Source organism: Orcinus orca, chromosome 19 (assembly GCF_937001465.1).
Source record: "Orcinus orca chromosome 19, mOrcOrc1.1, whole genome shotgun sequence".
NCBI lineage: Eukaryota > Metazoa > Chordata > Mammalia > Artiodactyla > Delphinidae > Orcinus > Orcinus orca.
In genome coordinates this window covers 12,010,132-12,025,416 of record NC_064577.1, presented here as the reverse complement: position 1 = coordinate 12,025,416, position 15,285 = coordinate 12,010,132, and the positions used below count along the sequence as shown (strand labels likewise).

The 15,285-nt window shown below is 48.1% G+C and overlaps 1 protein-coding gene across 2 annotated transcripts; it reads left to right on the top strand.

The window, feature by feature from the left end:
- Window positions 1-408: 408 nt before the first annotated feature.
- FXR2 (FMR1 autosomal homolog 2) lies at window positions 409-14,664 on the top strand. 2 transcript variants are annotated; one of them, XM_004266900.3, is made up of 17 exons: window positions 413-1,016; window positions 7,226-7,278; window positions 7,612-7,705; window positions 8,106-8,177; window positions 8,292-8,440; window positions 8,695-8,788; window positions 9,264-9,380; window positions 10,756-10,926; window positions 11,130-11,208; window positions 11,560-11,669; window positions 11,906-11,992; window positions 12,296-12,518; window positions 12,718-12,915; window positions 13,008-13,208; window positions 13,303-13,398; window positions 13,544-13,644; window positions 13,964-14,664. In XM_004266900.3, the coding sequence occupies exons 1-17, from the start codon at window positions 936-938 to the stop codon at window positions 14,057-14,059; spliced, it is 2,022 nt and encodes a 673-aa protein (XP_004266948.1). In that variant the 5' UTR covers window positions 413-935; the 3' UTR covers window positions 14,060-14,664. The 2 variants fall into 2 exon arrangements, with proteins under 2 accessions (XP_033278864.1, XP_004266948.1); XM_033422973.2 differs by lacking the exon at window positions 12,718-12,915 and having other exon boundaries at window positions 409-1,016.
- The last annotated feature ends 621 nt before the right edge of the window (window positions 14,665-15,285 follow it).

Genomic DNA, 15,285 nt, shown 5'->3' with positions numbered 1-15,285 from the left:
GATCAGAACCTTCTCAAGGCAAGAACGTGACTCTTAAACCGCATCGTGCAGAGATACAGAGGCTCAAAAGAATCCAGTCCGCCTTGTGGACTGTAAAGCCCAGCGCATGCGCACCAGGCCCTTTTTTTTTTTTTCCTTCGGAGCGTGCGCACCAAGAAAGACAAAGGTGGGGAAAGTGACCAAGCAATCATTCAGGCGCATGCCCATCCCTAACTTGTACAAGCCTGGTGGAGCGCACCATGGTGAAGTGGGTGTGGTCTGACCAGGAGCATCAGAAGTCCAATCCGATTGAGTGAGCTCCGTCCCTCCCTTCCCATGATTGGTTAGCTCTCAGTGTTGTGGGGTGGGAAAAGGAAGAGACAGGGGCCGTGGAGAGATGGGGTGGCGAGGAAAAAGAACCAGTCTGGTTCTGCGCAAGCGCAAGTAAGCGACCAGGAGGGGGCGTGAGAGAGTGAAGAGGAGTGTGGAAGCCCTGATGCGCTGGCCAGCGCGAGCTGGGTCGCCAGCCTTGACGCCTGCGCCTTGGGCCTCAGGGCCCGCGCGCGGCGGGCGGGTGCCCGGTGCGCCTGCGCAGTAGGCGGCGGCGGCAGGGGGAGGTGGAGGCCGTGGAGCGGCAGCGGCAGCAGCGGGTCCCGGGACTGAGGCAGCAGCGGGGGCAGCGGCGGGCGGAAGCTGAGGTGACGAAGGCAGCGGCGGCGGCGGCCGTTTCCCTCACGGTGGCGGAGACCAAGGCGGCGGCGGCGGACGGGGAGCGGCCCGGCCCTGGCCCCCTGCTCGTTGGCTGTGGCAGGGCCGCCGTGGGGCCGGCCCGGCTCCCGCCCCCCGCGGCTCCCCCTCCGGCTCCTCCTCCGGGGAGACGCCGGGGACCTGGCCCGGCCCGTACTCAGAGCGCTGCTGCAGCCGCCGCCGGGGGAGTCGGAGGCGGTGGCGGCGCCATGGGCGGCCTGGCCTCTGGGGGGGATGTGGAGCCGGGACTGCCGGTCGAGGTGCGCGGCTCCAACGGGGCCTTCTACAAGGTGAGGCGGCGCGCCGGCCGGGGACGCGGTCTTCAGCCCCCTCCCTCCAGCCAGAGCAGGGAAGAGTGGGGCGGGATCGATATTCTGGAGCTAAGCCCTGACCCTTAGAACCTTAGACCCACGCTCCCACCCGCGGCCCTCCTGGGGGGAGACCTCTATAAGTTAACCCCTTCCTCTTATTTTTGGCCCCTCTATTACACCTGCTTTTACCCGCATCTCCGGGATTGAGCATCAGGGCATTATTGTACTTGGTTCAGCTCCCCCCCCAAGCCCCCAGAAGAGACCCCATTTACCCAGCGTCTCGTTGACTTTTCTTGTCTCTAGTAGAAGACCTACCTTGGATCTGAATCACGTCTTCCCCACAGTCCAAGCACATGGAGAATTCTCTTTATTCTTCCCTATTACCCCCTTGGGAAGGCCGTCCCATATTAGATCTTTTCATCTTCCTCGGAGAGGCCTCTGCTTACTGGCTCTGGAAGACTCACCCCACTTTCATCTTATATTTCTGTTCCCACCCCAAGGAGAAACGGTCAGAATCTGTTTATGACATTTAGTATCTTTGACCTCAGGAACTCTGGGCTGTACCAGTCTAGTTGCCTCATAGCCATAAGGTGGCATCTTTTCTCAAGTCTCTCGCCCCACCCCTTTATTCCAAGACTAGCTGGTTTACTGTTCTACCCAGGGATGGTTTTGTATTTGTCATCTCACTTTGACCTCATACATTTAGATCATTCATACAGTTTCTTCATCTTGAGGAGTGTAAGCTTCATATCCCTGATCTCTAAAAGGGGATCTCACAAGAATTCCCTCTGTTTATCTCCTTCTTAAGGATTTCCACTTCTAAAAGACTTTTTGGCCAACTCGCCCAGTTTGGGAATCCACTAGCCTTTTTTTTAAAGGAGAAGGAGACTATCTTTAAAAGATCCTTGTTTACTTCAGCTCCCCCGTTGCCCAGGATTGGGTTTTTTAGAACTCCTTTTATTACCACCTTTTAAAGCTGTTCTGAATCTTATTTTTTAGGACATTTTTTTCCCATTTAGATTAAGCCAGAGGGAGACCCCTCTTGCCTCTCAGGAATTTTTCTTTATGTGACTGTTGTTATTTTGAACCTCTTTGGACTTTATGCCTGGAATTGTCTCAGAGACTTTCCCGATTCCTGTCTTCTCTCATTTTACCCTGAGGAGCAAGAGCAGAGTTATCTTATCATAACATTACTTGTGAGAAGAACCCCCTTTCCTTCACTTCCCCTCAAGCCTTTCCTCCCATAATAGACCTCTCCACCTTCGTGCCCTTGGAAATGACTTTCTCGAACTCCTTCCCTGTGAAATCATATCTTGCTATAACTGGAAAGGGTCTCATATTTGCCCTTGGAGTAGGTTTCTGCCCCAACTTCGATTGATAAGTTCAGTGTAGTCATTTTTGACCCATTCTAAATGCCTATTCATTTCTGCCTTACTTCCCTCACCAGATTTCTTTATATTCTTCAGTGCCTGTGGGTACCCACATCTATCTTAACTTAACCTCTCAATATAAGCCTTTAGCTTTTTTTCCTAATATTTCTGTGTAATCCCCAGAAACTACCTATTCCATTACCCAGCTAAGATGGAAGAAGGAAGCTCCCAGCTGATCCCTTCTGTCATTTTTTTCTGCATACTTTCCTAACTCATGGGACTTTTTCTTCTAGCCTGCCTCCATAGCATTTCTGTGTTCTTTGGCAAAGTCTCTTAATTCCTTTCTGATTCTGATAGAGTGCATTTGTCTCTTATATCCTTTTTCCCCAAACTTGCATTACCTTTGTTGAAATACCTTTTCTCATAAGATTTTAGCCTCATTTACCACAGTATCTTGTCCTTCATCTGGGTCCTTCCCATCCCTAAGAAAAGTGATTCTTAAACTGAGCCTGAGATCAAGATATGATGTTTGCATTTGTTCTAGGAAGCATGGGAGTCAGACACAGCTGGGAAAGATTGGTATCCAGTTCAAATTAGCTGTGTGAGACTGCTGGGAAGGGACATGTTTCCCTTTCCACATATAAGTGTCCAACAGAAAATGTGTCTCTGGATCTTTCTCTTTTCTCCTGTGGGCTATGGCAGTGATAGACTTGATTGAGGGAATTGGGGCTAGGATGCTTTGAATCAGAGAATAGAGTTTGAACTTGAGCTGAAAGCCAGGTAATGTGGATTTTGTGTCCTGGCCACTTTAGCATTTTCTGCCCCATGCCTCAGTTGAAAACAACAGTAAATCCTTAAATTCAGACTAATCTTTCTTCAATGTTCAGTGCCATATAGATACTTACCCAATCTGTCCTTGCTGCTGATTTAATATTCATGACTCAGCAAACTTCAGTGTGGTTCAAGGAGTGTTTACATTGCTTCTAGAACTATAAATTTGGGAAGGTTCCTTTCATCCCTCTCAGAATTGGGTCCTAGTGTTGTTGATCTTCTTCCAGGATAGAACTGCAAATGTCAGATCTGGGATCTAAGTTATCTTTTAGCTATCCCATCAGCTCTTCCTTTTCTGTCAGAACTTAATGTGTTTTGTTCTTTAAGCGGTGCTCTCCCAAATGAAATATCTGTTCACCTTCCAGGGCACAGTCATCCAACTTTCCAGACCTTACCTGGATATCCCAATTCCAATTCCTTTTTAAGGAATATGGCATCCTCACCTTCAACACGTGATTTTTATCCAGACCCTTCCTGATTTTCTTCTAGAACTCCCTCCTTTATTTTGAGAACCCAGGACTAGAAGATAGGTTGAAGGTGGGACCTAATTTTGTATCTTATAATTTGAGGAAAGTGAAGTACTTAGGAACCTAGGGCTCTCACTTCCTCTGTCCAGTCCTAGGCTCTATAAGCCAAAGCTCCATATGCCCTGGCCATTGAATTGAATTGAGTTATCCTTTGGATGTAGGTAGCCTTCTAGAGAGGCACTCAACTGCTCTTGCCCTCCTCTGCTTATCTTCTCAATGAGCATGGACTGAGCAGAACTAGGAGCTCACTTTATGCCACTGGTATTTTTGGAGGAAAAAAACTGGGGTAATGTGGGTGGAATTAAGGAGCAGAGACTGACTTGGAATATGAAGTTGAGGAGAAAGCTTGTTTTGGAGAATCTTTGAAGGAAAAGGACCCTAGAAGTATAAGAATGAGTGACGTTTAGTTGAACTGCTGAGTTATGTGAGGGAAAACTCCATTCTGAGCTTTGCATTTCTGCCTTGGGATCATGGTAGCTGGAAAAACCAGGGTAATGTTGCTACCTCTGCCTGAGGGCCAACCCTGACATGTTGGAGGAGAATTGGATTAGAGCTTTAGACATATCCTTTGTGAATGAGTGTATCTAGGAGTGGGGATCTCTTCACAAAAGAGGCAGGCAAGTGATTCTCTTCCACTATGTTTTAGCTCATCCCTGAAATGTTTTGAAAATAGCTAACTCTCTCTTGATAAACTGTTTCTAAAGCTTAGAGATAGACATTTTGGATAAAGAATTGGATAAAGTCAGCTGAAGAGGCTAGATGAAATGTTTAGAGAAATCCTTATAAAGGAAGAAAAGAGGAGGACACTTAAAAAGGAGCTAAGGAAAAAAGAAGAAAAAGAAAAAAAAAAAGGAGCTAAGGGAAGAACCCAAAAGGGAAGAGAGGGATTTGGGCAAATAGAAGATGTGAGTGGAGAAGAGTAGGAATGGGTATTGATGGAGCTGAATGAAGAGTGGAAAAAATATTACTGAAGAAGGGAATGGCAGAGAAGGCTGAAGCATGGGTAAGTCAGAGGCTAGGCAGTACCAGGAGGACTAATGCCTTGGGCAGAAGTAAAGTTCTAAGTAGTAAGACTCCATAACAAGATCCCTTCCCGAAAGAAGAGAAAGATGGCTGGTATCAAGAGTGACATTTTAGGTTTAGATTTAAGGAAAAAACAGTGTATTAAGCGTTTATGATTGATCAGTTCTCTGAGGTGGGAGTGACACAAGTGTACATTTTTGGTGTTTTCTCTCCCAAACTCATATTTTGTTCCTACCTGCAAAGCTCAGGAATAGTTCTTCGTATATTAGCTTTTGGAAACCCCTGATTTTTTTTAAAAAAAATCTAATGAGGCATAATTGACATACAATGAAGTACACCTATTTAAAGCATACAATTTGTTAAGTTTTGACATATATAGAAAACAAACCATCGCCACAATTTCTGTCAATCCCAAAAGTCTTCCACCAACCACCAATGTCTTTTGTCATTATGCATTAGTTTGCATTTTCTGATTTTTGACAGAAGCGAAAAGGCAATTCAGTAGAGGAAGGATAGTCTTTCAACACATTGTGCTCAAAGAACTGCACATTCATAGGTTACAAATGAAGTTTGGGGCTTCCCTGGTGGCGCAGTGGTTGAGAGTCCGCCTGCCGATGCAGGGGGACACGGGTTCGTGCCCCAGTCCGGGAAGATCCCACATTGCCGCGGAGAGGCTGGGCCCGTGGGCCATGGCCGCTGGGCCTGCGTGTCCGGAGCCTGTGCTCCGCAGCGGGAGAGGCCACAGCAGTGAGAGGCCCGCGTACGGCAAAAAAAAAAAAGTTTGATTGTATCTGGCACCATATACAGAATTTAACTCAAAATGGATCATTGACCTAAATGTAAAATAAAAACTATAAAACTCTAGACAAGGACATTAGGTAAAGATTTCTTAGATATAAAACCAAAAGCTCAGATACAGAACAAGTTGAAAAATTGGACTTTATCAAAATTAGCAATCCCTAATTTTGACTATGTGAAAAACAGGAGAGAAGGTAGGAAAATTGGGAGCACAGGATTGAACGCATAGCTTTGGCTTCCTCAGTGAAGACATAGAAAATAGGAGGTGGGGAATTCCCTGGCAGTCCAGTGGTTAGGGCTCAGAGCTTTCACTGCCTTGGCCAAAAAAAGAGAGAGAAAATAGGAGGTAGACCAGCGATTCCAGCTATTCAGTCATCCCTGTTCCTCTCCCTTGTCTTCATCTCAAGTTTGGGGTCTTCTACAAATTTTATTACTCTTTTCAAATTCTTAGCAGTGTCCTAGTCTAGCATTTAGAAATCTCACATCTTTTATTTATTTATTGGGCCGCACCGCTCAGCTTGCAGGATTGTAGGATCGTAGTTCCTGACCAGGGGTTGAACCCTGGCCCACGGCAGTGAAAGTCCTAACCACTGGACCATCAGGGAATTCCCTCACATCTTTTATTTTATTTTATTTTATTTTTATTTTTATTTTTTGCAATACGCGGTCCTCTCACTGTTGTGGCCTCTCCCGTTGTGGAGCACAGGCTCTGGACGCGCAGGGTCAGCGGCCATGGCTCACGGGCCCAGCCGCTCCGCGGCATGTGGGATCTTCCCGGACCAGGACACGAACCCATGTCGCATGCATCGTCAGGCGGACTCTCAACCACTGCGCCACCAGGGAAGCCCCCTCACATCTTTTAAATCCTAATTTTTCCTTCCGTAAATTGTGTTTGTTTCTAATTTCTCCAGTGTTCTGATTATTTTCTTACGACCCAGGCATCAAGGCACCAAGTTCGCTCAGGCCTCTTGCTGTATTAGGAGCTAGACCCTTTCTCTCTTGGCAGATCCTGATGTCCTCTAGGTGTTCCAGGACAACCTCACACTGTCTCATGGGATATTCTTAGCTTTGCTGAATGGTGTTGGTATTTTAATTGAATTCTGGCAAGCTGCTCAGCACTGCATGAGGCAGACAGATAGGGAGGCCTCTGTGGGAGCCGTAGGAGACCACTAGTTTCCCAGCTGTTCTGATGCAGGTGATGTTTCTCCCTTCTACTTAATTTCTATCTCATCTTATTTCTGGATTTTGCAACATTTCTTTCCCTGCCAGTATTGTTTCCTTTCTTGCTACCTCAACATTCGTATTCCTTCACCAATACAGCTTTTTCTGGCCCTGTTTTTAGATTGCTTGTGTTCCCATCTAAAACTCTAGTTTAAAAAAAGGAAAAAAAAAAGGAGTTTCTTGGTGGCTCAGTGGTTAGGCCCTCTTGGTTTTCACTGCTGTGGCCCTGGGTTCAAGTCCCTGGTTGGGGAACTGAGATCCCGCAAGCCACAAGGCGCGGGCAAAAAAGAAAAGAAAAGAAAAGCAAACAAAAAAACTAGTTTAAGGCCCTCTAAAACTGTCTGTTCCCTTGATGGCTGAGGTGGTGGTTGATTGGCTTTTTTTTTTTTTTTTTACTTTGTTCTAAAATCCATTCTAGGGCTTTGTGAAGGATGTCCATGAAGACTCTGTCACCATCTTCTTTGAAAACAAGTAAGACCTTGGGAATAGAGAATCCAGCATACTAGGTCCTAGCAGGAGAGTGGAGAAGAGGGGGCGGCTGAGTCCCATGAGGCGTGTATAATAGGTGGGGGAGAGCCAAGGATTTGGGTGGGCAACTTATATGGATCCCAGGAGAGGAAATGGTGAGAGTGGGGGTCATTTGACTCCATATTTAGATTCTAGCAAGAGATGGAAAGCACCACTATGGAGCAGGGCCTGGAGTTTAACTTGTAATCACCAGGGAAGGTGGAAAATGCCCAGTGGAGGAAGAAACGGGCAGCCACACTCGCCTGAATGCTTTCATATCACTGTTTTCCCTCGCAGCTGGCAGAGTGAGAGGCAGATTCCTTTTGGGGATGTCCGGCTACCACCTCCAGCTGACTATAATAAGGAGATCACAGAAGGGGATGAAGTGGAGGTAAGGGCCTTGGAGTCCACCTTTTCTAAATGTCCCTTTTCCCAGGATTCTGCATCTCCCTTACCCTGATACCAGTACCCTAGGCTCCTCACTGGTTGGTTCACGCTCCTTCCTCCATCCAGCTAGGCAGCCTGTGGAAGAGTGAAATGCAGCAGTTTTCTGTCCATCATTGCTGTGATCAGTCAAGCTCTCAGGGAGCTTCCTGTTTTCAGGGGATTCACTTTTCTTCCATTTATGATAACAGCATCTAAAATCCAGTGTACTCTGATTTTAATTAGCAGCTCCTTCCTCTAGATTCCTTTATCTTAGTTTAGGATGCCTCCCAAGTGTCTTAATGCTCATTCCATTCTTGATGTTTTTGGATGGTCCTCGATATCTCTTATTTTCAACTTCTCTTCAGGTTTATTCTCGAGCCAATGAGCAAGAACCTTGTGGCTGGTGGCTGGCCCGGGTGCGGATGATGAAGGGAGATGTGAGTGATTGTCAAGGCCTTTGGAGAACTGCTGAAACACATATTTTAGTCAGAGAAAGGTGGGAGACAGAAACTCAGGTCATCCACAGCTTCTCCTTTCTTTCCTTCTGCCAGTTCTATGTCATTGAATATGCTGCCTGTGATGCCACTTACAATGAGATTGTCACCCTGGAACGGCTTCGGCCAGTTAATCCCAATCCCCTTGCAACCAAAGGCAGCTTCTTCAAGGTTACCATGGCTGTGCCTGAGGATCTGAGAGAGGCGTGAGTGTTTGGGATGTCAGGAGTGGGGGGGCCCTCTTTATGGTCCTCATCTCTGCCCTTGTTTGTCCCAGCCCCCACTCCCAGTTTCAGTGTTCTGTGTTCCCTGGCCCTCTAGAGTCCCTTTTGCTCCCAGTTCCTCTGTTTCCTCATCCCTGTTCTTTTACTGCAGTCCTTATTTTTCTCAGTCCCTCTCTCTCTCCCCTTCAACTGTACTCTACACTCTGCCCTCTGAGCACTGTTCTCTTTCTCTGCAGCTGCTCCAATGAAAACGTCCATAAAGAGTTCAAGAAAGCATTGGGAGCAAACTGCATCTTTCTAAACATCACAAATAGTGAGCTGTTCATTCTGGTGAGTTTATTCTGCCTGAATTTCACCTAAGCCCTTTTCCCCTTTTAACTCCTTTGCAAGAAGAGAAGAGCTAAAATGTGCTTATATTTATTTGTCAGAGAGGACTTTATTGCTCCTGACCTCTGTGGACCCAGGTTAGCCCTACCTTTCCTTAGTCTTTCTCATGTATGACCTTAATTTTTTTTTCAACCTGACCATCGTATTGCAGTTTGGGCTGGGTACCCTTCCTTGCATATTTGGACTCTCAAAAACAGACAGTATGATTCTCACCTGGGCTTGCTACTTAAAATCACTTCCCTTAAGCACCCAGTTAGTAGGCTCTTGTGAGACTGACAGTGATTTTTCCTGTTCCTCAACTTTGTTTCTTAACTCCCACCCTTTTCCAGTGACTCAGGCATCCTGATTCCCAGTTCCTGGATCTCCTCTAAAATGTAGTCAGTCAGTTTTAATGACTTTTCCATTGGTTTCTTTGCAGTCAACCACAGAAGCCCCTGTGAAGCGAGCATCCCTGCTGGGTGATATGCATTTCCGAAGCCTGCGCACCAAACTGCTACTCATGTCCCGCAATGAAGAAGCTACCAAGCACCTCGAGGTAAGTTTTGGCTTCAGTTTTTACTGCTGATTGGTATTGTCCTTCTCCCCTCCCACCCCATCCTCCACCCATGCTCTTGTGAACAGACATTAAGGTCTTTCTGGGCCATTAAACCTGGGTCTGCTATTTTATCTCAGACTCCTCCAGATGGCAGAGCTCCATCATGTTTTAGTACAAGCTTTTTTTTCTTTTTTTTTTCAAAGGGACCCTTTGATCAAGTGAAATTTTACTTGAAAGCACAATGCATAAAACAAATCAATCAAAACAGGGTCTAAAAGTGCAAGAGGGTGTGGCTCTTACCTCCACTGGCTGCCCCCAAATTACCTCTGAGAACCAGACTGCTTTGTGGGATATGTTTGGGAACCATTTGTACACTGGAAAGACCACTGGACTTGGAATCAATCCTATGTCTTGCTTTGTCAAATAATTTGATTTCAGTGAGCTTTTTCTTCTTTAGCTGTGACAATGAGGTAGTTGAATGTGAGTGTTTCTACAGTAGTTGAAAGTGAGTGTTTTTGTGTTCTGACATCTTATGACATACGACATCTTACGATGGTCAGATTCTCTTAGGAATTATACCATCCTAAATGAGGATGGTATATATACACGTGCTTGCACGCACGTGTATGTGTGTATTTGAACATCTGTTTCCTTTTTATCAAGTGAACTGATCTTTTCGGGAGCCTTTGAAAATTCTGGACCATGGTAATCTTTACTTCTCCAGGGATGCTACTCAGGGCACTGCCAGAACCTTTCCCTTTTCCAGCCCTTGTACTCAGGTATCCCTCTAAGGACTGGTTGAGAAATGAAGTGGTAGCATGGTGTACCATAACCTCTTTTTATGCTTTTCTCAACCTGTTGCTTTCTGTTCAACTTTTCAGGTTTTATTTTGGGAGTTGATATTGGTTTGGTTAAGGTAAATAGTTGCTTACACTTGCATTTACCTTGTGAAAAGTCCTTTCTTTCATACCAACTTTATTTAATCCTCTTGTTAGTCTGGGAATAGGGTAGGTCAGGTGTAGTCATTTAGCAGATGACAGAACAGAGGCACAGAGAGTATGTTTTGTTTGGGATCACACAACCAGATAGTGTTATAGCCAAATCCGGATCTTTGATGGATCTCAGCCCAGATTCGGCCATCATTACCTCCCCTCCCCACCAAGCCATTGGTATTGGGAAGGTAGGAGTGGAATGAAAAGTTCCTGAATTCTTCACAGGTCCTGGTGGTCAGTGGACTCCCAGGTAGTTCTGGCTTTCTTTCATACAGTCTTTTCTCATTTAAGTTATGCAAAGCATCAGGTATCTGGGACAGGTGTTCTGAGATTTCTCCATGATTCCTGTAGTCCAGTGGTCCAGTGCCTTTTTTTTTTTTCAGACAAGTAAGCAGCTGGCGGCAGCTTTCCAAGAGGAGTTCACAGTGCGAGAGGACCTGATGGGACTAGCAATTGGGACTCATGGTGCCAACATCCAGCAGGCCCGAAAAGTACCTGGGGTGACTGCCATCGAATTGGGTGAAGAGACCTGCACTTTCCGCATCTATGGGGAGGTCAGCAAAAGATAGCTGTTGTCTAGGTCCCTTAGGGGATAGAGAGAAGAGAGTGTGAAATAGAAAGGAAACCTGTCGTGTTGACCTCCCTCCCTGACGTCGGTGGCGCCACATTTTCTCAAAGACAGAGAGTGGCAGGAAGGTCACTGTTTGAGATCCAGGTGTTCTGTTTTATTAACGACTCCCCACTCCTCTTCTCTTAGACTCCCGAGGCGTGCCGACAGGCCCGGAGCTACCTTGAGTTTTCTGAGGACTCCGTGCAAGTGCCCAGGAACCTGGTTGGTGAGTTGGGGATGAGTATGTGTATAAGAGAATACAGCTGGGGACCAGATGTGAGATGCTCTAAAGTGATTCTGGCTTGGCACCTCCCTGTGGACTTCCAGTTTCACAAGGACAGAGCAAACAGTATGTAGTAGGAGTGACAAAAATGGGAGAACAGATTTCTAGGGATTGTGATATTTTGTCCTGTGAAAACACACCAGAAGCTTAGAAGCAAGAGAATCATTAAACGGAATCCTTATATAGCAGCTGGAAAACTGTTTATCTTGTCTGTTTTTACTCTTCTTTCTTTCCTTTTTTTTTTTTTTTTTTCTTTGGAAAAAAAAAGGCCTAATTCCTCCTTTACCCATTCAGGCAAAGTGATTGGAAAGAACGGGAAAGTGATCCAGGAGATTGTGGATAAATCTGGTGTGGTGAGGGTTCGAGTAGAAGGTGATAATGACAAGAAGAACCCCAGGGAGGAGGTATGGGGCAACTAACACCTAGAGATTGGTTGCCAGAAGTAGATGGGATTATTCTCCAAGCCATTCCCTTGAGAGATGGGATTTCTAGGGGTTGGGGCTTGGGAACTTTGGTTTTTCCTGGTAGATGTACAGCCCAGAAAGATCCCATTTGGGTGGGCTTCTGTAGGAGACAGCGTGAACTTAAAACTTCATTTGAGTCTCTTTCTAATCCATCTGTCCTTTCCTCTGCTCTCCAGGGAATGGTTCCCTTCATATTTGTTGGCACCCGAGAGAATATCAGCAATGCTCAGGCTCTGCTGGAGTATCACCTCTCCTACCTGCAGGTATCCAAGCCAGAAGCCTGGGAGAGGAGAGATCCATGTGTACAAGGGGACTAAGGATACTGGTGGATAAAGTTAAAAGTGGTGGTTCCCAGTTTGTGTCTCTGAGTAGAATAGAAACCATTAGGTGGAAAATTGGGGCTGTGGAGTTGGAACCCAGAATTTTCCCTGTTTTAAGCCTTCTTGCGTTCCTGAGAGTTCAGATCCATAGGGACAGTCAGGGCAGAGAAGCAGGAAAAAGAGACTGTTCATTGATCTTATACTTATTCCTCCTTCCTTGTTTTTCTCCATCTTCTCCCCAACCAGGAGGTGGAGCAGCTTCGCTTGGAGAGGTTGCAAATTGATGAACAGCTTCGGCAGATTGGGCTGGGCTTTCGCCCTCCTGGGAGTGGGCGGGGCAGCGGTGGCAGCGACAAGGCTGGCTACACCACCGATGAGAGCTCCTCCTCCTCCCTCCACACCACACGAACCTATGGGGGCAGCTACGGGGGCCGGGGCCGGGGCCGGAGGCCAGGCGGTCCTGCCTGTGGTGAGAGGGAGGCGAGCAGTGGTGGGGTGTGTGGGAGGCAGAAGTCTGGGTGGAAGTTTGAGGAAAGGGTGATGGAGAAGATGAAGAAGTGGTTGGCTGGGGGACTTAGGAGTGAGAATGAGAGTCTTCCAGCCTGGGGACTGGGATGGATCCTGGGTTAGGGTGAGTGACCCTGTTTGAACCCTACTGTGTTCTTCAGGCCCCATCTCAGACCTATCCACAGCTTCTGAGACTGAGTCAGAGAAGAGGGAAGAGCCCAACCGAGCTGGGCCTGGTGACCGGGATCCCCCGACCCGGGGGGAAGAAAGTCGGAGGCGGCCGATTGGGGGCCGGGGTAGGGGACCCCCACCTGCCCCCCGGCCCACCTCAAGATACAACTCTTCATCAATTAGCTCAGGTACCAGAAGCAGACAGCTAGGTTCACGAATGTGGGCCAAAAGGAAAGATGATGGACACCTCACTCCCAACTCCTCTTTTTCCTCTAACCAGTGCTGAAGGACCCAGACAGTAATCCCTACAGCCTACTGGACACATCCGAACCAGAGCCCCCAGTTGATTCAGAGCCTGGGGAACCCCCCCCAGCAAGTGCCAGGCGCCGCCGCTCCCGCCGCCGTCGCACTGATGAAGACAGGACTGTCATGGATGGAGGCCTGGAATCTGACGGGCCCAGCATGACAGAGAATGGCCTGGGTAAGGGGTGTACCTGGATCTGAAAAATCAGAACTGGGCAAGAATTGAGGGATGGGAGATTGATGCACAGCTCTCATTTTCCCCTGCCCCACAGAAGATGAGTCAAGACCCCAGCGTCGTAATCGGAGCCGCCGCCGCCGTAACCGTGGTAACCGGACTGATGGTTCGATCAGTGGAGACCGTCAGCCAGGTCAGCTCACACAGGATGTCAGCAGACTTCCTCAGAGAACAGGATGCCTCCTATCCTGTGAAAGCTAGGGGTTGGGGTTCAGTGAGTGTCTAGGGGTTGGGTACCTGGGTTCCTTCTGAAACTTTTGGTCCTCTGCCTTCCCCAGTGACTGTGGCTGACTATATCTCCCGAGCAAAGTCTCAGAGCCGCCAGCGGCCACCCCTGGAACGCACTAAACCTTCAGAGGATTCTCTTTCAGGACAGAAGGTAGGCAAGCAAGATACAGTTTACCCCACCTCCTTTTTTGTTGTTCTGGGGTAGGGGGCACAAGAAAACTCCCAAAGAAACCTCTCATTAAATTGCAGAGAAGGCATGTGTGATGGAGTTTAGACTGCATTTAGAATAGTGAAAAAAGTTTGAATAGAAGAGAATTTGGTTCATATTTTCTGGACCCCAGTAAAAGTGACTACAGGGGACCAGCCTGGAGGTACCTGGAGCATTTAGGTGGTAGGGAATGGCATTACCTGAATTTCTACTGACCTTTTTCTTTGCTTCCTCTCCATTTTCTTTCCCACTCCCCCCTCAGGGTGACTCTGTCAGCAAGCTTCCTAAGGGCCCCTCAGAGAATGGGGAGCTCTCTGCCCCCCTGGAGTTGGGTAGTTTGGTGAATGGGGTTTCATAAACCCTCCAGCCCGCATCCCTCCCTTCTCCATCTCGCTTGCTGCCCAACACCATGGCCCTCACAGGCCCAACTGACCTGCGCTGGAGCTGCTCTTATCTAGGGGGGCGGGGGGTGGCACAGCAGCTTGGGTCCCCCCCCAGCCTCCAGGAGCTAGTGGAGGGGTGTGTAACAGGGTCATACCCCCCTCCCTCTTGTCCACCCTACCCCCAGGGTGAGGGGAGCCTCTCTCCTTCCCCATCAGACTGGATGTGCCTTTATCCTCTAATGCCCCAATCTCTCTCTGAACACCCCCATTCTCCGCCTGTTGGTGCGGGGTGCTCCTTGACCCACCCAGACTGGACAGTTCAGGGGGGCTCCCCTGCTATCCCTCCTCCCTTCCTGTACCCCCCATTTCTGGGGCCTCATCACTGTGGAAGACGGGGATAGTAAGGGTATAAGTGGGTGGGAGGCATGGGGAAGGTTTTGGAGTAGAACCAGGGGTGTGTATGAAGTGGGGTGACAAGGTCCCCCAGGGGAGGGGGGACCAACCTTGTCTGGTGGATGAGAAGGCGTATTTATTTTTCACTGTACAGTATTTAAAAAGAGAATAAAAAAATCCAAATGGCCCTCTGGTTCCTGCACCTTCCTTATGCCCAGTTTGGTCCATCTGTTTGTGTAGGACTGACCTGCCTTGACCCTTGTTTCCTGTATCTCCACACCTAGCTTCTCTGGCATTCCAAAGTTGGTCTACTTCTGGGAATTTCTGACATTCCTAAATTCTCCAGGCCCAGGTACCCTCCTGGTCCAGAGGAGAGTGGCTTGTGCCTTGCTGCCTCTCCCCTCCCCCAGGTTTGCTGGTAGAGGGAGCTGGGCCACTCCTATACCCTGAGTCACAGCGGGCTAGGTAGGGCTGCTCAAAGCTGGAGCTGTTCCTGCTAAGAGGTGAGAGCCAAGGCAGGCTGCTTAATCCGATTACCTGAGGCCTGGGGCTTGGGCTGGGCCTTGGGCAGAGTGGGGAGCAGGGTTCCCTCAAGACAGCCTCTGGGACCTAGGTGTCCAGCCCTCATTCCTGCTGGTTCTGTGCCCTGGATCCAGGCTTTTTCTCCAGCATCCACACCACTGACCTCGCAGCCTTAGGGGTCATCCTGGGCTTCCTTGCTCCCTGCCTCCCAACTCTGAGGATTAGAAATAAAACATGTAGTGGAGAAACCTAGGTTTGGGGGCTATAGTGGGGAGGGTTTAAATTT

Bases quoted from the DNA above. Each gene is read 5' to 3' on its own strand.
- FXR2 (XM_004266900.3), top strand. From the start codon at position 936: ATGGGCGGCCTGGCCTCTGGGGGGGATGTGGAGCCGGGACTGCCGGTC. The intron at 7,279-7,611 runs GTAAGACCTTGG...TTTCCCTCGCAG, and splicing joins ACCATCTTCTTTGAAAACAA to CTGGCAGAGTGAGAGGCAGA. The intron at 10,927-11,129 runs GTCAGCAAAAGA...CTCTTCTCTTAG, and splicing joins CTTTCCGCATCTATGGGGAG to ACTCCCGAGGCGTGCCGACA.